General features: G+C 37.0%; 1 protein-coding gene across 5 annotated transcripts in view; it reads right to left on the bottom strand.

The window, feature by feature from the left end:
- Positions 1-18,274: 18,274 nt before the first annotated feature.
- Positions 18,275-22,727, bottom strand: part of SLC38A9 (solute carrier family 38 member 9) — a 93,486-nt gene continuing 89,033 nt past the window's right edge. For 4 of the 5 annotated variants that reach the window (XM_081307580.1, XM_081307581.1, XM_081307582.1 and 1 more), the window contains 2 exons: positions 20,239-20,328; positions 18,275-18,907 (listed from right to left, as the gene is read on the bottom strand). In XM_081307580.1, coding sequence (XP_081163706.1) covers positions 18,742-18,907; positions 20,239-20,328 — 256 coding nt within the window. In that variant the 3' untranslated portion in view covers positions 18,275-18,741. The remainder of the gene's footprint in view (positions 18,908-20,238; positions 20,329-22,727) is intronic. The other variant, XR_014023731.1, reaches the window with a different exon arrangement.

Here is a 22,727-nt window from a genome sequence, read left to right as displayed (position 1 = left end):
ATTTTTCTTTCACAATGAGCTTGCCAGTGTCCTGATTATTGCATGCAGAGCCACCGTGTAGCCAGGAATATGCCTGCTCCATCAGACAGTTGTTTGGCCTTCAACTAGCTCAGAGTCAGGCTAAAAGGAATCTCCCCTGCCCCCTTACTATTCTGCTTCACACAGCAGAAAGAGCTGGAAAAGTGTGGACACACTCATGTAGTATCTGGGATCCTCAAAGCCAGAAAGGAGCATCTCCATCTCAGTCTTTAATCTAACAGCTGTGAGGAAAGTCCAAAAGTAGGGATTTCTTGAAATTATACAGAGAGAAGATGCTCTAATAAAACAGATCAAATATAAAGATCTGGCATATTCTTAAGACAAGGAGCATGGTTGGTGTCAGCAACTGAGCTGCCGACTGTCTGCATTTAGCATCTGGAAAGCTGGAAGCTTCCAAAAAGATCTACTAGGTTGATGAAATGGCTCTGGAAGATCTCTTACTGGATATAAGCACCAAGCAGGGGAGGGAAAAAAAAGACTCATCAGGTGATTCAGGAGAAAAGTATTTTTAAGTAGAGAAGAGTGCAATCGTACTACCATCTCCACATTTAGAGATGAATAAAAAAGGCACAAAGAGAGGAAGTGGGCTGTTTCTGGGCCTCCCATAACTACAGTCCAGCTCTGCTTCCTTATATAGGTTTCTTTTGCACACATGCCCTTAGTTTAGGTTTCTAAAACCGATGTTTTTTATTTATAGGTAAGTAAACCCCAATTTTTCTAAATTCTCACTAAAGATGATGTTAGCCAGACCTTAATTTGTGTGATCACTGCGCCTGGAGCCTCTTCTTTCCTCCCTTCCTGTCTGAGTCCCTTGAAGAAACTAGGTGACCTCTTCAGTTCTATAAACTTCCCAACTTTTCCCTCTCTCTCTCTCTCTCTCTCTCTCTCTCTCTCTCTCTCTCTCTCCCTCTCTCATTTTTTTTTTTTTTTTTTTTTTTTTTTTTGCCAACGTGTCAGTACATCTGAGCCCTCCTGATCCCTGTTGGCTGCATGGGCTCAGTTCCAGTTCTATCCTTTCCCGGGGAGCTGCTGTCAGCCTGGCTGGATTACAGCCCGGCAACGGTTCTGTTGCTAATGAATTGGCAGGGAGAACAAAACACTGAAGCTCTCCTGGAACTATTTTGTCATCTATAGTTGGAGCGCATAAAACCTTGGGCTCTGGAAAAGTACCAATGTCATTCAAGTTTGATTATTAGCTCTAGGATGTCAGGACCCCTACTTCACCACACCCTGAATGTTTGTCCCATTGCAGAACTCAAATGACAAAGGTTAAAGGAAAACTCCACCCTTGTAGCATTTCCTCACTCATTTCCCACTCCAGGACTGGCTGGCAGGACCAGGAAGGGAAAATTCTTGTATTTATAGCTCAGTGGATAACGGGGCCAGGCTTGGCAGCTTCCAAAAGGCTGAGCAAATCTTGGAACACTGGGATTAAAAGAGTCCTTAAGGAGCATTAAGCCCAATGTCCTCCTCTAAAGATCAAGAAACCAAAGCCAGAGAGATTGTCCCGTGTTGTGGGTTGAATAAAGTTCATATATTGAAGCTCTAATATGGAGTTCCTCAGAATGTGACCTTTTTTGAAGATAGGGTCCTTAACAGAGGCAATTAAGTTAAAATGAGGCAATCAAGTTAAAATGAGGTCATTGGGGTGGGCCCTACTCCAGGATTACTGGTGTCCTGATAAGAAGGGGAAACTTGGACACCGAGACAAGTATATAGGGAACCACTGAAGACGGCCGTCTGCAAGCCAGAAAGAAACAGATCCTTCCCCCACAGTCCTCAAAAGGAACCAACCCTGCTGACTTCTAGCCACCCAAACTGTGAGACAATACAGTCCTGTTAAGCCACTCAGTTCATGGTGTTTTGTGACAGTAGCCTTAGCAAAAAAATACACCTGGAATCTCTATTCAGAAGTGGCTGAATTGGGTGTCTTGACTGTATCCAGTGGTGCACTGTCCCTAGACTAGAGATACACTGTGAGGTTGCTATCTGCAGAAAACCAGGGTGCTTTTCAAGAGCAACAATTTGTCTAAGAATTTGGAGAGCACTGTCTCTGTCTTTTTTATAAATAGAGGTAGAAAATGCTCCCATCCCTTGTTATCTAGCTTTAGAAGCTCCCCCTACTGAATTCATTTTATTTATTTATTTATTTATTTTTAAAATTTTTTTTTATTGATTATTTAAAGCATTACATAGCTCATGATATATCATCTTTCATACATTTGAATTCATTTTTGCAGAGTTCAGGAAATACACATTCTCTTTATATGTAATTGGCATGGCATTTTTTAGTACTTGTATTCAATTTCTTGAATACAAGAAAATTATCTGGGCCTTTCATTCTTTCAGTATTCCTTTTTGTGAGAACATTTTCAGTTACTGTTCCTGATTTATTAATGGCATCCTAATTTAAAGTTATGAATAGGCTTGAATTTCATTTTTATGCAGATTCATAATGACATTTTTCTTTTGGAGAAACATATTTGAGAAATGGAGTGATCTGGATACTCTGCAATAACTCTTCACAATAGTGAAACTGTGACCACAGTAGATTTAAAGCAACAGCCCCAAGAAGGATAGCCTTTAAGGCACCCTCTCTTCCAAAGCGTGGTCTCCCTAGAGCAGGGAGGTCAAAGACCGGGCGACTTAATTGAGAACTTGAGTAGGCTCTGTTCCCTTCATGTCTACGTGTTGAGGGAGGGTAGGCATGATAAAGCATTCTAACTGCCTGCCACAAGCTTAGGAATTTTCCAGAGAAATTCTGGTGGACAGGTGAAGAGTTAGGGATAGGCACTGGATACCAGGGGGAGGGATTAGCCAGTTGGCCCCATGAGAATGCTTCATGAGAAATCTGTGCCTCTGCTACCACATCAAAGCATATTAGTCGTGTTGGCTAATTCTGCCAGGGACCAGTCAGTTACACAGTGGCTTTACAATGTACAGCCTGTAAAAAACCCTGTGCCATAGAAAGTGTGTTTCCATGGAGGCTCCCAGGATTTAGGATTTTTGGACCCCTTCAGCAAACTGGGAGCACTGAAAGATGGTCGGTAGCTTTAAGTTCTGCTAAAGAAGAATATTATTCAACAGTTTTTTTTCTAGTTTTTAGAAATATGGGTATTTTAACAGTGTTTCAGATTTTTTGGGGGGGTACTGGGGATCAAACCCAGAGCCTCACACCTGCTAGGCCAATGTTGTACCATTGAGCTATATCTCTAGCCGCCCCCACCCCCTCCCTCCCTCCCTCTCTCTCTCTCTCTCTCTCTCTCTCTCTCTCTCTCTCTCTCGTTACACACAATACCTTTATTTTGCTTATTTATTTTTATGTGGATCTGAGGATCAAACTTGAGGGCCTTGCATGTGCTAGGAGAGCGCTCTACCACTAAGATACAACCCCAGCCCCACAGCCCACTCTTTTTAATTTAAAAAGACAAAACCAAACACTTTTCATCAAATGACATTCAGAATTCTAAAGTGACCCCCTTTTTTAAGAATATACCTATAATGTTTTTTCAAATGAGAAATATCATGACAATATCTTCTGGTTATCATTGTCACCTATGGTGCAGTTCCTGGTGGTGCTGGAGCCTGAACCCTCTCTCCGTAGTCCCAGGCTCTTGGGGGCACACAGCACAGGAAACCTGGGCATTCTCTTGGCAACCCCAGCATCTCACTGCTTCAGTAGGCTAGGGGCTCCAACCTCCTTTTTGTAGCTCCTTTGGTGTCCCCACCCTGCCCCAAGAATAGTTTTGTATCTTTTTACAGAGTAAAGAATAAAAATTCTTTTTTTCTTTCTTACTGTTTTCTTTTTCTTTCTTGTTTTGGTATTATGGATTTAACCCAGGGGTGCTCAACCACTGAGCTATACCCCTAGCCCATTTTATTTTATTTTGAGACAGTTTCCCTTAATTGCCCAGGCTGGCCTCAAACTTGGAGATTCTCCTGCCTCAGCCTTCCCAGTTGCTGGGATTACAGGTATGCACCATCACAAAGGGCTTGAAGAATCAAAATTCTTTATTACTTACAGGAAGCTCCTTAAAATACTTGTTAGCTAATATCAGCTCTCAAAAAGACGTGTCACTCCCGGGGCTGGGATTATAGCTCAGTGACAGAGTGCTTGCCTAGCATATGTGAGGGACTGGGTTTGATTCTCAGCACCACATATAAATAAATAAAATAAAGGTCCATCAACAACCAAAAAAAAAAAAGTCACTTCCCACTTTGGTAATGGTCCCCTTTGTCTTTGGTTGGATTTTCCTAGAAACAGATTTTGAGACAGGGATTGGAGTACAAGCAGGTTATTGAGAAGGGCTACAATAGGGGAATGAAGATGAGAGACATAGAGAAGGGCATTAATAAGCTGATGATCACTGGGGCAGCTGGGTGACACCTGGGAAACTGCAAAGAGTACCCCTTGGATTTATGCCACTGGAATATTGTCCCATAATTCTCATCTGTTACTGGCTAAATTCTGCTCCTGAAAGTGGCATGGATTATCCAGTGCTTTGTATCTGCCCCATGCACAAGCCAGATGATCTCTTGCAGTCAGGTCAAGTGTTCAGGCAGAATCACAGAAGCCACCTGTCTTAAAGAAAACAGTGAGTGCCTAACAGACCTGGGTGGTGCATCTGTTCTACCTCCCTTCTGCAACCTCTGAACTCTTGATTTGAAATTATAGCACTGACTCTGACCTTCTATTGAAAGCAGTAAGACTGTGACTCATCTCTACCATTGAGTGGAAAAAGGAAGGACCTTCTTCCCCAAAGAGCTTCATTCTATTTTTTTCCATGGGTGACCAGACCACTCCCAATAATCTTTGTCTCGAGTCCATGGGCAAGATCATGGATTTATATTTTGGTGATGAAATACATACACTCAAGACAGAAATCCCTCGGAGTTACCATGAACCATTTACTAAATGACCCAGACTAGAGATAGTAAACTGATTTCACTTGTGTGACCAAAGAATTTCCAGAATACTGTTCAGAGAATTCTTTATTTTTTAAATATTTATTTTTTAATTGTAGTTGGACACAATATCTTTATTTTCATGTGGAGCTGAGGATCAAACCTAGGACCTCGCCCGTGCTAGGTGAGTGCTCTACCTCTGAGCCACAATCCCAGCCCCACTGTTCGGAGAATTCTGAGACTCATGGAAAAAAGGATAGGTTGATTATTAATTCATAATCCATAACTGTCAAGGTACCAATCCCTAAGGGTATATGTTAGTCCATTCTCTCTTGCTGTCAGAACACCTGACACTGGATCACTTATAAAGAATTTTTTTTTTGTTTTGTTTTTTTTGCTCATGGTTCTGGAAGTTGGAAAGTCCTCAAAAGATGTAAAACACAAGGAGTGGTCTCATTTTAGAATGATCTGCTCTCAAGGTAACTGATCCAGTCTCGGGGAGAGAAGTCATTCCTATGAGAAAGGCATTAATCCCTTAACAAACTAATCACCTTTCAAATTTCAACATGAGTCTTGGTGGGGACAAGTCACATTCAAACCATAGCAGGGTAAAAAAAAAAAAAATCCATGCAAGGTTGGGGATATGGCTCAGTAGGTAGAGTGCTTGCCTCACATGCACAAGGCCCTGGGTTCACTCCCCAGCACCACAATAATAAATAAATAAATAAATAAAATCCATGCAAGACATACCTGAATACATAGGTTTCCAGGATAGTATTCTCCAGAGTCAGGAATTAACTGACCAGTCCCTAGACCCTGCCTATAAGACTGTATTAGTGAGCTAGACATGATGATGCATACATGTAATCCCAATAACTCCGGAGGCTGAGGCAAGAGGATCACAATTTCAAGGCCAGCCTCAGCAATTTAGTGAGGCCCTAAGCAACTTAATGAGACCCTGTCTCAAAATAAAAAAATAAAAATAAAAAGAGCTGGGGATGTGGCTCAGTGGTAAAATATCTCTGGGTTCAATTCTGTTAAAAAAAAGCCTATTGGCAATATTACCAATAATTATTGGCTCAGTTAGAAAATAGCCATGCGCTCATTAGGGGGAGAAGGGAGCTTCCAGAGAAGTGACCGGAGTATTCTGACCAGTTAGAGGAATTCCAAGTTTCATGTGTCAAAATCCCAGTCTCCCATGAATCCATGAAATGGAAAGGCTTTTATTTTTAAACAAACACAAGAGAGAACCTAAGGATGAGGAAGTGTCTTTTCCATTTTGACTAAATTTCCATAACCACTTGATAACTCAGAGTTCCCTGTTGTGAGAGTAGGAAATTCGCTTCAGTTTTCTGGGTCTCCCGCTTCCCCATGCAGAGAGAGTTATGGAATTTTTGACTCATCTTTTGGGGCCACTTTGAAGAAAGGTGAATATTGGAAAAATTCTGAAGGCAGTGGAGAATCTAAACATCAACAACGGAGGGAGAATCAGGACTTGGAGTTTAGCAATCAATTACCTACTGCCACACAAAGTCCTGGATTCGATATACAATTGTTGTGCTTTTATTTACAGTCAGGGAGGACTCTGAAGCTCATTACAATCTAGAATTACTTCATACCCTGGGCTGGAAATTTCAAAGGAAAATTTTAGGAAATTTCAAAGGATTCAAATCCACTAGCTGCTTTGCTCTTCAATAACTATTAACTTGACCATTTACTTCTTAAAATCAGGCTGAGTTTAGTACTGGCTGAGCCAGCTTCTATCTGTCTTGGGTGATTCTTGCTGTTGTCACTGTAGCCATGTGTGGACAGAAGAGAATATGGCCCATTATCCTACCAGATGCAAATATGATCCTGATTCAACAACAACAATAAAAATCTGTCCTCCATGCAGGGAAAATAACAACAGACTCTGAAGCCGAATGGAGCTTTTGTGACAGGGCAACCTGTTCTTTAGGAATTCACACTGTGGTTTGTGAAGAGCAAGAAAAAAGAATTCTGAAATGGACATTTCTAATTTTGTCTTGAGGCCAGTGCTAAGGTGAAATTTCTTTTTTTTTTCTTAGTTGATGTACCTTTATTTTTTATTTATTCATATGTGGTGCTGAGAATCGAACCCAGTGCCTCACACATGCTAGGCAAGTGCTCTACCGCTGGTCCACAACCCCAGCCCTTAAGATGAAATTTCTATCAAATTTCTATCGGCTCAGAGCTGGGTGTGGTGGTGTCCCTGTAGTCCCAGCCATTCTGGAGGCTGAGGCAAAAGGATTGTTTGAGCCTAGGAGTTTGAGGCCAGCCTAAGCAAAATAGCAAGGCCCTGTCTCAAAGCAAAACAAAACACACAAGAAAACAAAATCTGCTGAGAGATAATGAACGTTTTTTTGAAAGATAAGATTTTATAACAGAAAAATTTTTATTTGTATTATGTGGCTTATGTGTGGCTCATCATTCCATCGAACTCTCTGTACCTCTGGGAAACCAATACCCAATAAAAAGCAGTATCAGTAACACAAGTAACTTCACCAATAATTCTTTGATCTAAGGCATAGGTGACTGAAATAAAGTGTTGATGAGCGATCTGTAGAAAATACTACCAGTGAATAAATCACATTTGATTTCTACCTATGTGTAATGGAATAGTACTTTAATATTAATCTACCAGTTTGAATTCCTTGTGCTTCTAGCCTTCTCCCAATGTTTTAGAGTCACTGAAGTCTTTTGATATGTGTTGCTCCTATGGTAAGGTCTAAATGGCTAAAATGCAGGGGAAAAAAAAACCCTGAATGTCTTGAGTTTTAAAAAGTTGACTTTGAAGATCTAGGAGGGTATGCCCCATTCCCTGTGCCCTACTCAGCAGTACTATAATTACTGTCTTTTTGTTAATAACAGTTGTTAGAAAATGGTTTTTGTTATTGTATAGCTCTTAGTCATTTGTACTTTCTCATTTGAAAATTGTCTGTTTTATGTTCTTTTCTCATTTTTGTACTGGAATATCTTAGTTCCCTTATTTCCATATTGATGCATCATACATATGTGTGGATAAATGTATTTATTTGAGGGATGTGTGTGTGTGTGTGTATACATTTGAAAAAAAATATACACACACACACACACACACAAATGTTTTCCCAGTGTGATACTTCTCTTTTGATATTTTTGATCTATAGAGTTTAACATTCTATATAATCAAATCTACAGGGATGGGATATGGCTCAGTGGTACAGAGCTTGCCTAGCACACACACTGGGTTTGATCCCAGAACTGGAGTAAAGAAAAAGGAAAAAAAAAATCTTTTTTTCCATGTGACTTCCTCCATGGCTTTGAAACTTAAGATGATAGCTTTTACACAGAATAAGTTGAGAATAACATCTATTTGTAATTTTTCCTATTTTGTTTGCAGTTTGATTTTGACAACAAACTCTTTATTCTTAGGAATTTTATTCATTCCATCAATAAATATTTTTTGAGTCTGATAAAATGTAGGTGCTAGGGACAGAATAATAACCAAAATATTTAGAGTAGGAGAGATGAGTGAGCAGCCATCAGGAGCTCTTGCGCAGTTGGGGCTGTGTTCAAGGTGCTGAGCCTAAATGAAGCTGGCCAGGGTAGAGAGCCCTGGAACTTCTCCAAATCTTAACTTTGTTCTCAGAGAATTCCCTTGAGTTAACTTGATACTAAAACAGTTTCTGCAGCAGGCTAAATGTGATTAACCATGGAACATTATTCATGCTCTGGCTGTTAGGTGAAAAGTCATCAGAAACAAAGGAACCAAGAGAACTAGTTTTAAAAGATTTAGGAAAACAACAAAATATACCTTCAGCAAGATTTAGAATCAGGATCCAGAGTGTCAGGGCTGTCTGAGATGATTTAGCCTTGGCTTCTGTACAACCAATAAAGGAAACCTCAAAATGACCAGTAAATGTCAAAAATAAAAACAGAACAATCTCATTTATAATCAAAGAAGTGCAAACTGAAACAAGAGGACATCACTTTAAGCCTACCAAAAGAGCAGATATGTTTTATATATAGAATTTGGGGAAATATTCTTTTTAAAAATATTTTCTAGTTGTAGATGGACACAACACCTTCATTTTGTTTATTTTTTATGTGGTGCTGAGGATTGAACCCAGAGCCTCATACATGCTAAGTGCTCCAACATTGAACCACAACTCCAGCCCAGAAATAGGTATTTATTCTTGTGCTGATGGTGTGAGTATAAATTAGTGTAATTTTCAAGGAGATAATTTGGCCATATCAAAATAAAGGCTATAATACTTATAGCTGTTGACCCAACAATTCTACTTCCTAGAATTTATTTCATGTGACTGGATATAGTAAAAAATATGTATGCAAAGATTAACAATAACAAAAATCATAATAACTAAAATAGCAACACTGGAAAAACTGCCCAATAATAGAGAGCTGATTAAATAAATTATAAAGGAGCATGTGGTTAATCATTTAAAAATATTAATGTTAGGAAATTGCTTATGTTAAGGAAATCATGTTTCAATTCATTTTTCCTTCTGAACACTAAAATATTAAACAGATGGTGAAATTATGTTTTTTTAAAAAATGCTTTTGTGCATTTTTGAATTTTTTTTCTCTTTTCTAAGAAAGTGGGTGATATCTGTACTGCTGTGTTTAGAGAAATTACTAAGTGGGAAGTGGTGGGCTCCTGGGGCATAAGGGAGAGAGGAGAGGCTCTGAGTGTTCCATGGGGAAGTTGTTACCTCAACCTGATCTGTTACTGTCTTTTGGGGCCAATCTTAGGCCTGTTAGTGTTGGGCCCCAATGGACAGGGATGAGAACTACTTTTCCATTTTCTATTGTGCTTGAGCAATGTCCTGACCAGAGGTTCTAATAAAGCACCTCATCTGGGGCCCCAGGGCTGGTTAGCCAATGCAAGTTGTCCTGGTTGGGCTCTGCCCATTAGTGCTTCAGAGATGTCTGCTGGTCCTGCCATCATGTGACATACTATCTCCTTAATATGGCAAGCCCAGCATCATTTCTGGATAACTGGCAGGAAGAAGGGGAATAACTTCCAACCTGTTGGTATGTTTTGTCACCTTAGCTGTGCCATGGTACCCAGATATTTGGCTAATCACATCTGGACATTTCTAAAAGGGTCTGTTTTGAAATAAGATTAGCATTTAAATCAGTAGATTTTTGAGTAAAATAGATTACCCTCCACAGTGGGGTAAGACTCATCCAGTCAGTTGAAGTCCTTTGGAAAAAGACAGAGGTGTCCCAGAGGAGACAGAATTCTGCCTGCAGACAACTTTTGTAGATGGACATAATCTCTTTATTTACTTATTTTTATGTGTTGAGGATCAAACCCAGTGCCTCATGCATTAGAGGCAACCACTGAGCTACAACCCCAGCCCTACTTATCTCTATCTTACCAGCCTATCCTGCAGATTTTGAACTTGCCAGCCTCATGACAATTAGTAGATTCCTTAAAATAAATCTCCCCATGTCCCTATATCTATATATAAATTTCTTCTATTGGTTCTGTTCCCTGGCTATTATAGTGAATAAATAGCTCAAGTAATTCTACTCTGGGCTCAGTCTGAGGCAGGAACCAGGAAGTAGAATATCTTCTTACTTTCTATTTGCTTACATTTGATAGAATCATGTTTTTTTTTTTTTTTTTTTTGTACTGGGTTTGAACTCAGGGGCACTCGACTACTGAGACACATCCCCAGCCCTATTTTGTATTTTAATTAGAGACAGGGTCTTGCTGAGTTGCTTAGCACCTCCCTTTTGCTGAAGCTGGCTTTGATCCTCCTGTCTCAGCCTCCTGACCTGCTGGGATTACAGGTGTGTGCTACTGTGCCCAGCTAGAAACATGTTTAAACGTCTGCAAATACTATGATAATATATCAAACCAGTGTGGTATATCAGTGGTATAGAAATTGTAATAGCTTTTAGTCATTATTTTCATCAATCAATAAACACTAAAAATACTACTACTGTGGTGTATGAAGAATTTTTATTCCATGAAATTGACCAAATTATATTGTTATGGGTATGTACAAATGTTACAACAAATCCCACTATTATGTACAATTATAATGCACTAATAAAAATTTTTTGTTCTTTTTTAATGAACACAATACCTTTAGTTTTATTTATTTATTTTTATGTGGTGCTGAGGATCGAACCCAGTGCCTCACACATGTCAGGCAAGTGCTTTACCACTGAGCCACCCACCAGCCCAGAACTTTCCATTCTGGACAGTTCTTAATATCAAAAATGGTCCCTACAGTTTTAAGTGATGAGAAGTCAATGAAAGATATTTTTAAATAAAAAATTTTTATTGCTTTTTCCCCATAGAATATGATACATTTTACTTAAAAACTTTATAAAATATAAACAAAAAACAATAAAAAGGTGCACCCAGAGGTAATCAATGTTCATAATTGTTAAACTTCCAGACCTTTTTCTATGCATGTGTACAAACAAATATTTTTATAATTCTACACAAGTAACTGTAACCCCCTCCCTTATAAACATCATTCTGACATTTATTACATATATACATCAGCATCATCATTTTAAATAGCTACATAGTATTGTTAAGGAGATTTCATAATTTATCTCTTAACACTGGACAACTATTTCTAATTTTTCCATTACATATAATAAGGAGATTAACATCTCTGAGTGACTGACCACATTTGTCCAATTTTTTCATTGGGATTTTCCTTTGGAAGTGAGTCAAATGATATGAGGGTTTTTAAAAAATATATATTTTTAAAATCTTATTTATTTATTCATTCATTTATGTGGTGCTGAGGATTGAACCCAGTGCTTCACACATGCAAGGCAAGCACTCAACCACTGAGCCCCATTTTGAGGTTTTAGTATAAATTTCCCAAATTACTTTCAGAAAGTCTGCACCACTTTTACACCTATTATTTGTGTACAAGCATATGCTTTCCACATCTTTGTTGTATTATTGTTATTTATCAAGTAGAAAGCATTATTTTTCCTTTCCTACTAATGAGGTTGAATTGTTTTTTTTTTAGATTTTTTTTTTTTTTTTAGTCGTCAATGGATCTTTTATTTATTTATATGTTGCACCTCATACGTGCCAGGAAAGCGCTCTACCACTGAGCCACTACCCCAGCCCCCCCTCGGAGGTTGAGTTTTTTAAAACAGCTTTGAGGAATCACATATCATAAAATTCAAGCAATGTCAGTGTGCAATTCAATGATTTCAGTAAATGTACACTGGCGACCAATACCACAATCCACTTCTAGAATATTTCTACCACCCCAGAAAGTTCCCCTATACCCATGGATAACCTCTGCTCCCACTTCACGTTCTAGAAAACCACTGTTCTACTTTTTTTTTCCTATAATTTGTCCTTTATAGAGATTTCATATCAATGGAAACATACAAAGTGTAGTTATTTTGCAGTTGGCTTCTTTCAGTTGGCATAACGTTTCTGCGATTGTGTGTTACAAATAAATCTGTCTAGAAGTCATTTGTTGCTAAACTTTTTTCTCCTCATGTTCATTTGCAGTTTTCTGTTACAAAGGCCCTTGCCTGTTTTTCTACTGGGGCATTAAAAGATTTTACAGGGAAGGGTTATAGTTTCAATTAAATAAAGAGAAATCTGGTACTTATTCTGATTTTATCTTTGCACTTCCAAATCTAGGATAATTAGTGAAAGTTTTGTGCATTAAATATTGGCTTTTATCTACAGTACAGGATTATAAATGATATGGCACTGAGGAGTAATTATTTATTTGAATCAAATTTTCGTTTTCTCTCTTCAAGGAATATCATAAATTTCTAATGCTTTCTAAAAAGTCTTCAAGTTAGTCGTTTAAAGTTGATTTTCTTTAAGAGAATAAAAATATTTCCTTTCAGGAACAAGGTGGAATATAAATAAACAAATGTTGCCTTACTTTAATTCTGCTCTAGGTAACTTGTTTTCTTTATCAATGGCCCTTAAAACATTCCTCATCCCTAAGGTAGACAAAGACTACTATTTGAAAATTAAACAGCATTCTTTGAATTCTTTGTTATCTCTGTAGAGATTAATTAAAACAACAACAACAGCAACAACAAAATATTACTAGCTTGCAAAACCCATTGCCAGGTAAAAACTCTCCAATCTGAAAAAAAAAAAAAAATGTCCCTGGTACCAGGGATTGAACCCAGGGGCACTTAACTGAGCCACATCTCTAGCCAATTTTTTTTTTTTTTTTTAATTTTATGACAAGGTCTCACTAAGTTGCTTAGGGTCTCACAAAGTTACTGAGGCTGGCTTTGAACTTTCGATCCTCCTACCTCAGCCTCCAGAGTCACTGGGATTACAGGAATGCACCAATGTCCTCGGCAAAGATACAGTTCTTAAAGGTGGCAGAGAAATGTAAAGTTTGACACATTGAATAAGGGAGCCTGAAACATTTCTGGATTACTCCTTCTTCAGCTTTCAAACATTTCCCTTCTCTCTAGAGTGGTTTGTGTGTGATTTATTTTAATGCTAAAAAAGCTAAAGCTAGAGTTCCTCATGTCTATGGGCTTCTTCCTAATATGGGGCTCCTAATTTTATGTTTTTCTTTAAAGAGGGAACTCCAAATTATATAAGCTTTGGGCCCCATAAAACCTGAATCTGCCCCTGTAATCAAAGCTCTCTGTAATCCATTTGAAGGTTTTCTACCTCATGGTTGAGTGCTGATATACTTCCACAAGATTTCTGTGCCATGATTTATCCTAGAAATCTTTTTAGAAAAATTTGCTAGGCAAATGTCAAAGCAAGAACAAAAATGATTCACCTAGAATCCATCACCTCAAAAGTCACCTATTCATCTGTGGCACCTTCCAGTTTTTGTCTACCTAATATATATTTTTTTAAAGATAGAGTGAGAGAGGGGGGAGAGAGAGAGAGTGAGAGGGGGGGGGAGAGAGAGAGAGAGAGAGAGAGAGAATTTTTCAATATTTATTTTTTAGTTTTCAGTGGACACAACATCTTTGTTTGTATGTGGTGCTGAGGATCGACCCCAGGCCGCACGCATGCCAGGCGAGCGGGCTACCGCTTGAGCCACATCCCCAGCCCTGTCCACCTAATTTTAATGTGATTATAATTAACCTTGGATTTGAAAAAATACTATGCTGATAAACATGGCTCACTTTACAAAGTGAGCATCACTATCCTATATACATCTTTTTAAAATGTGTATGATGTGGCTCAATCATGGCACTCAACAGACAGGGAGGTGGGAACTTCAGTGATACCTAAGGAAGACAGTTGACCCAGTTGCAAAGGATGACAAACTGTGAGGGTCACGTCTGGCTTGTTCATCACTGTAAGCTCAGTGTTTAGTACAAGATCTGGCATGCAGTTAGTACTCAAATATTAACTGAGTGACTAACTTTGAATGTGACTGACCCAATATTTTTGGAGGGGAAGATGTATGGAATAAAATCCTAAATGATAGCAATTAACTTATCATTTTCTACTAAAGAAGAATCCTGTATAGTTAATTAAACAAGTGTAAACTGAGTGCCTAGATCACTTGGTATTGACAGAGAACCAAAGGAAGAAAAATTTGGAGAGTGAATGCCTTTTCATCCCTGTCCCAGGCCTGTACTATATGGTCTAAGGTCAATAAAGAGAATGGAAAAGTTTCCAATCTTTTAAAAAGACATAGCCTTATTTTACCTTTTCAGAAGAACTTGGAAATCAATAAAAATTATGTTGGGGAAAAAAGTAATTTTACTTAGGGAAGTCAGAAATTTAGAGGCCTTTTTTGGCTTAAGAGACTCTGGAAAATGATGACACCAACATTTTGCTAGAAACAGGACCAAGCATATCTGCAGTGTCATAGTCATTGAGAAGTCTGACCCTGCAAAAGATGGAACCTAAGGTTTTCCTGTCCTGGGGCCAGAGCAAGGAGACAATAGCATTTCCCAGCAAAAATTAAGTAAACAAAATCCCAGAAATATTTTTCTTTCAAATAAACTGATTTAATTTCTACTTTCCTATGAAAAAACGAATTACATTTCAGAGAATACTATTTAGGTTAAGAGGTTCCCATCAGCGCTGTTTTGCAATATGTGTTTACATAATCTGAAGTGAAATGGCAATTAAGTATAAAACTGGGGCCAGTCAGGTCAGTTTGTGTGCATTAAGAGGATTAATTTTATTTTGGATTACAAATTAATGTCACATTCTACTGTTTAAGTGTCAACTAGATTTGAATTTGGTTTTGGACATTCCAATTGGGATGAATCAGAGAAAAAAACAAAGTCTGGGGACGTGGCTCAGTGGTAGACTGCTGGCTAGCATGTGCAAGGCCCTGGGTTTGATCCATTCCCCAAAGCACAAAACAAAACCAAAAACAAAACAACTACCAGATTCTAAAAAGCAACAGGTCAGTGATTTGTAAAGAAAATATATAGCATCAATATTTCCTGCTGTTATCAATGGCTCAAACATTTGAGATTATGAATACTGACATTTAAACGTGAAATTTCTGGAGAAAAGTGTGTGTGTGTTGGGAATTGAACCCAGGGCCTCACACGTGGTACATAACTGCTCTACCACTGAGTTACATGCCCAGCCTGACAGAAAATTATATAGGATGTTTTTGTTTGTACCACCCAATATGTTTCTAATTATTTCCCCTATTAATCAATTGGCTTTGCTGTGCATGACTCACAGAAGTGAATAACAGACTGTGCTAAGAACGCAAAGAGTAACAGCATTAAGAAGCAGTTAAACACATCTTGTAAAACTTGACTTAGAAGAAATTTACCCAAGTGAAAGCAAATATACTTAACATATGATTCCATTTGCTGGCAAACATCAAATATTTAAAATTTTTGGGCTGGGATTGTGGCTCAGCGGTAGAGCACTCGCCTAGCACGGGCGGGACCCGGGTTCGATCCTCAGCACCACATAAAAATAAAGGCATTGTGTTGTGTCCATCTACACCTAAAAAATAAATATTAAAAAAATTAAATTTTGGGCAGTTATTAGGAGGAGCCTGACAATGGGCCCTGTTGCTTCATAATTCAGCTTGCTTTACCAGCCCACCCTAGGATGCCCACCAAATGTGCTCAGCATGAACTGTCTTGCAACATTCATTGTTGTGAACACAGGTCCTTTACTAGATTGAAAGTTCCTTTAGAACATGAATGATGTCTTATACACCTCTGTCTCCTCCAAAGCACAGAACATTGTAGTTTATTCAATATTTATGGAAATGAGTATATCAAAACACAAAAAATTCTACCAGTGAACTCCAAAGAGAAACAAAAAAGTGTACTACTAGACTTTACATAGTATTTACAAAATATACTTAATGTATATAAAACATTTCCGTATAATACAGTCTCCTTTTTTGGATAAATTTATTTTGTACTCCCATGAGTTTTTGGATTTGCTCATGAAATTTATTTCAGATGATCCTCCACAGGTATCAAACTTAGTTACATTTTCTTTGTCCTTTCTAATTTAGTATTGGCATATGCCACATATTCTTCCACAGAATTTCTAAGGAAGACCTCTCTAAAGAAACCATTTTAAATTTAATAGTGTCCTTAGGTTGTATGTTAAAAAAGCTACCTTCAAAGCAGCTAAAGTTAACCTCATCGGAGCAAAAAGTAAAAAAAAAAACTTAATTAGAAAATTCAAAGAGATGATAGACAGTAGAGGAAAATCTCAAATTAATTGTCATGTGATCCTAATGAGTTCATATCTTGTTATGCTAATGTGTGAGTCAGGACACACACATTCAAATACAAAGAGTTTAACCATGCCAATAACAGGCCAAAGGAGATAGTCTCTTATGCCATTATGCATATATCTAACAGGATTTTAGAAATTCCAACAGCTGACAAAATAACACATTCATTGTCATATTTCCTTTGTCCATTAAGTGGGCAAAACACATCAAATCATTTTTGCATGTGTTAAAGCATTCAAGTACATTTTTGAAAAGAGGCAATGAAAACTTTATCTCTAAAGTTCATAAAGAGAAGGGAAGTAATTAGGAATAAATAGGGATTGAGCCTAGAAGATCTCTCTAGTGTTTTGCATCTTATATCTCTTAACTGAATAAGTCATATAGATCCAGAGGCTCTCAAGCACAGAGTCATTTCTTCATTCTTATACTTGGAGAGGTTAACACAGGAATTGAGACATCTAATACAGAATTTTCCAATTGACCTAATTTTTACCAGCAGTTTCTGCTACCAAAAACTTTGAGACTATCTCCATAATAAATGTAACTAAGTTTAAAAGGCTATTAGCTGCATATGTTAAGGTATGTAGAAATGAAATGACATAATGTCTGAGATTGACTATAAAAATATTTCAGTAGAAAAGAACAAAAAGGACAGGTGAAGCAAAAGCAGCTAAAGCCTTGCAATTACTAAACTCTGGGTATGGATGTGTAGGTGTGTACCATATTATTCTATTTTTGTGTGTGTTTGAGAATTTTCATAATGAGACTTTTAAAAAAGCTTCAGGAATTATAAATTATCACTAATATAGACATATGGGTCAATGAATAGAATGGAAAACTTTGCTTAAAGAAATTAAGGGTGGTCTTAAATCTGGAGCTCCTTACTAGGCATACAATATGATTTCACCCATATTTTGCAGGGAAGGAAATAATACAAATCTACACATTATCCTGGAATGTGAAATCTTTATCAACACATTTATGAACTTCAGCCTAAAATCAGAGAAAAAAGATTCTTAATTCTAAGAATCCAGATTTCTTAATCTTTTTTTTTTTTTTGGATGTAAGTTTTTCTTATGGGGATTGAACTCTGCCTGGCCAGTTGCAGAAGCAAGCAGATGGGAGTCTCCTTTTGGAAGTCATGTTTTAAACAGAATGAATCCTTCTCTGTGATAGAGAAACCACTTTCACTCCCAGAGGAGTCAAGATATGCTGGGCAGAGCCTTACCTCCCCAGGCCTCTTCTCCATTCCCTTTTCTCCCCTGCAGGGCCTCATATGCCTCTCTCTGCCCATGCTTTCCCCATTGGGCCTGTCATGACAGCCTCTGCAATTCAGGGATCCAAAAAGCAGAAGGGTCCCTTGAGTCTATGGGGACAATCATTCTTGTTCCAATGCAAAACCTGGTTTGGGCAACTATAATTTCAACCTACAAAACTGAAACTGGCTTAGAAATAAAGGAGTCAGACAGCAACAAACTCTCCTAATTCATTTTGCATAATTTTCTGATTATGAGGCCCATAGTAACACTGTTTTAAATTTTTGCCCTTCAAACAGAGATTAAAGATTCAGTTAAGAATTCATTCTATTAACACTGATGCCATGGAAGCATTTTTTTAAAAAAATGAGGTATTTGGTTTACAGTCCCAAATGGTAGAAGTTTAAGCCTATAGACATACTCTAGAAAATGAAAATGAAATTGAGTACATGGAAACATAAAGCAGAAACAGGATCTAGTAATATGCTAGCAAATGCTGTGAAACCCTGAGAATCCTTATTATAGCTAAAATAAGTCCACCTACCTTATATTTCTAAGCAGGACACCCTATAATTTTTTTCCTATATGTCTACTTAAAAAAAGACAAATGAAAATGAAGAGGTAAGTGAATATGATAAAGGTTAAAGAGACTATTCATTCTTACTGATCCTTTTCCCACTCTAATAAAAAATACTTAGTAATAGACCTTTGCTTTCAAATTATTTTAGAAAAACATTTAGAATTACAGCAGCAACAGCATTTACAAGTGAGTTTATGTAGAACTATTGTCAAGGCTCAAAATACCATGAAAGATCTTAAGAAAACAGTTTTCACATAAAAAACTGCACAATCAGGTTAGCCAGACCCAAAATGATGATGAAAATATGAAAAATTAATTTAGGCCATGTCAGACGCTCTTCTTGGTGGAGAGAAATTATATAGATGAGAGATGGATATATGAATACAAAGGCCAGACCACAAGCTGCTCCTGAATATCTGCAAAATAAAAGCTTTGGGGATTAATATTCACCTTACATTTTGCTTTTTCTGTTTTATAATTAAGGCAAATACAGTAAACTTTAAATCTTCCTCAGTCTCATATTGTGACAAAATTACTTTGATTCTTTTATTGCTGACATTGGGCTTAAACTTATTTTACTTGTTAATAAAAACAATTATTTCCTGCTCATCTTTATAACATCTGCTTGACAAAGGGTTTTTATTCATCCCTCAAATCTCCATAGTTCCTCTGTGCCTCAGTGATTGTAGCTACTTCCTCAGAAACATCTGGAGACAGGCTTCCCATCTTTGATCTTTATAAACTAATTACACATTTTGAGTTTGTGAGGGACTGCTAGAATCTGCTTAAGAATGAAAACAGATGAGTGCCACTGTGGCATTTAGCATAATTATCAAAGATATTAACAAAAATATCTAAACATGAGATTGTGACAGAAAAACAGGCATTTTCCTCTCTCTTTCCCAGTTTTCTTTAGGAATGGCTTAATAGAAACTTAAGAGACCAATACATTCAATATGTATCAGGCTAATAATCTCCTCTCTTGTTTCTTTTTCCCCCTACACCTGTTTTATTTAAAATAAGACTAAGTATTTCTTTTTGTATAATGGCAAATGGCTCAAATAATGCTGTTCATGAATCATTGATTTTGTTACTTTTTTAGATAAGGGCTTTCAAAGAAGTGACTCAGCCCTGTTGTCTGTATTAAGGAAGAGAAATCAGATCATTCTGAACCAGTTTAACATGAGAATCTGAGGTCACAATTTTATTTCCAACCTACTCAACCTGTCACAACGTTTTAGGGAAAGGTTATTAAGGATAGAGTCTCCTCTGGGACCTAAACTCTTACTTTTTGACTAAAATGGACACTGACATGTTTTTGAATAGATGCATTAAGGAAGTTCACATATAAAGGACCTCCTGGGCAGTCACAAGAATTTATGTATTATACAGTAAAAATACCTTTTTTTGGGTTGAAAAATAAAGGAAATACAGTGGGATAAGACAAGAGAAAGAAGAGAGAGAGAGAGAGAGAGAGAGAGAGAGAGAGAGAAAGAAAGAAAAAGGTATCTGAAGCTTTAGGGATAATGGGGCTTCTACAATCTATTCTCCACCAGAAACACACAGAAATGAAATTTAATGAGAACCTCAACTGATACCAGGGAACTACATTTGAATGCTACCAGTTTTAAAAACTAATAGAATTAGATACAATTAAAACAACAATGACAACTACTGTGACAATGACAACAACATCAGGAAAAGCCTAAAAATAAAGGCCAATGCACCAAAAGGGTACAGGCAGTACCTTATGATCCCTCCTATGTTTGGGTAGAAACAGGCCATGATCACTCCAGCTCCCACAATAATTAGATTAAGAATCAGCACGTGGAAAATGCTACAAGGTGAGAAGAGAATTAAAAGGAAAAATAACATATATATAAATAAGCAAATTGTAACCATTAATATAAGAACAAAATTCATTCTTAACATCTTTAAAATGAATTGCCAATAAGATCACAGCAAAAATAAAAGGCAAACAATAGTACTCACTGCTGGTCACAAGACAGTGAAATTGGCCCTTTAATGCAATTACATAAATAGGCCAAATTCTGTAGGTGCAAACTGGTAGCATGTATCAGAATTCACATTCTTTGATCTATCATTCCATTTGGAATATCTTGAGAAAATAATCAAAACCATGAAAAAAGCTATTAAAAATGTAAGGCAACAAATTACCTGACAGAATATAGTAACAATTATTAAAAATCACATCATTATTACCTAGATGATTTAAAAAATTACCTAACCAATTTGAAAAAGAGCTAGCTAGATTTTCACTACAGAAGAAAATCCAAAAATATTTGAAAAAATATTAGATGTAAACACTCTAGAAAAGCAGTAATGATGGATAGTATTAGGATTTAGAATTTCACTTTTCTATACTTCAATTGTTTGTAAAATGTTTACCTTAACATTTATAATAGAAAAAATTTTATATATTAAGGGAAAGGCAATATATATGGACAAGTATTTATTTTTCAGATTTATCTAAAGCTATTCAATATTTACCATGAATAGAATATTTACTAAATACTTTAGCTAGATATTAACAATTCAAGGTTGGGAATTTTGGAAACAAATAACAATAAATGTACATAAACACTGATGCCAAGGAAATAAATACTTCCCCCCAAAATGATTCTTGGAAGCCTAATGTACATATCAAAGCAACATTTTGGACCAAATCATCAGAGATTAATTAATCTCAGGTAAAGATTATAGAGAACTAAAAATAAGGAAAATCCCTTATGCAAATAAGTGGTCAGTCATACATCTTGATAAATTACAAAGATATTAGGCTTCAAGATCTTATTATTTGTTTAGGAACTCAAATCTTAAAATTGCTTCAGGGCTTTGAGACCTGGCTGGGCCTTTGTTATTTCTGTATTGTAAAAGGAAATGACTTTCTATATTTTCCAAAGTGGTAGTTCTTAAAGTGTGATCATGAAGTTCAGGGCTTCCCAATATCCTTTCAGGTAGTCCCTGGGTAAAAATTTTTTCATACTACAAGATGTTATTTGCTTTGCAAAGATAATGGTGGTTGAAAATGCTGGCCCCTTAGCATGGGTTTAGGTAATTATACCTATCTGTAATTTGTATTCTTTATGCCAAATACTGTGGGGAGGGAGGAGAAAGAAAGAAAAAGAAAAAAAAATTATTAAAAAATGCTGTTGAGGACTGGGGTGCAGCTCAGTGGTAGAATATGTGTTGAGCATGTGCAAGGACCTGGGTTTGAGCTCCAGTATGAAAACAACAGAAAAAATTCATGCTTTGAATATACATCTTTTTAATACTCTATTGATCAAATGGGAATTACATAATAGAGCATATCTCCTATATACTGAAGTAAAATGGCTGTTCTTGGGAAAAAGTGCTTGAGCAGTAGAACTGGAAGCCAAACTAGCTGTTTTTCCTAAATGCTGCTATTTTTACTTGATATTCAGATAATGATGGTCATCCGAACTTGGGTGTTTTTTTTTGTGTGTGTGGGTGTGTGTGGGGGCTGCTGTTGGTGCATGCCTATAATCTCAGCTACTCGGGAGGCTGAGGCAGGAGGATTGTAAGTCTGAAGCCAGACTAGGCAATTCAGCAAGACCCTGTCTCAAAGTGAAAAATATAAAAGGGGCTGGGGATATAGTATAGTGGCTTTAATCCTCAGTACTGTAAAAACAAAAACAAACTTGGGTGTTTGACAGACATTTTCTTTAAAATAAATGATGAGCTTATCACTTTAGGAAACAACCTGCAGTATTTATTGCCAATGATAGGATGTGAGCTTTCAAATAAAAACTATGATTTTGAAGAACTTGCATTTGCCACCTGAACTTGAGAGTTTCCCAAAATTTAAAGAATTTCATGATGAAATTATTGATAATAATGAATGTGGGTTTTGGTAATGTATAAAAAAGAGTGTTAACATTTGGGAGATCTGCAGAACTCAGTGAACCAATATTGACCAAACATGATGGATAAAAGAACCAATGTACAAGAAACACCAATAGATTTTAATGTAATTAAATTCCTGATTATATATTGCAACTATAACAAACTACCACTTGTCAAAGTTTTGACATAGTATCAAAGAATACCCGCCATTGTCTGAAAAGGCTATTAAAAATACCCCTTTTCTTGCTGGGTGCGGTTGAACATGCTTGTTATCTCAGCTGCTTGGGAAACTGAGGTAGGAGGGTCACAAGTTTAAGGCCAGTCTCAGCAACTTAGCAACACCCTCAG

Source organism: Spermophilus citellus (genome assembly GCF_964194105.1).
Source record: "Spermophilus citellus genome assembly, chromosome: 1".
NCBI classification, from domain to species: Eukaryota; Metazoa; Chordata; class Mammalia; order Rodentia; family Sciuridae; genus Spermophilus; species Spermophilus citellus.
The sequence above is the reverse complement of the archived record's forward strand: the minus strand, read 5'-3'. Positions and strand labels throughout refer to the sequence as shown.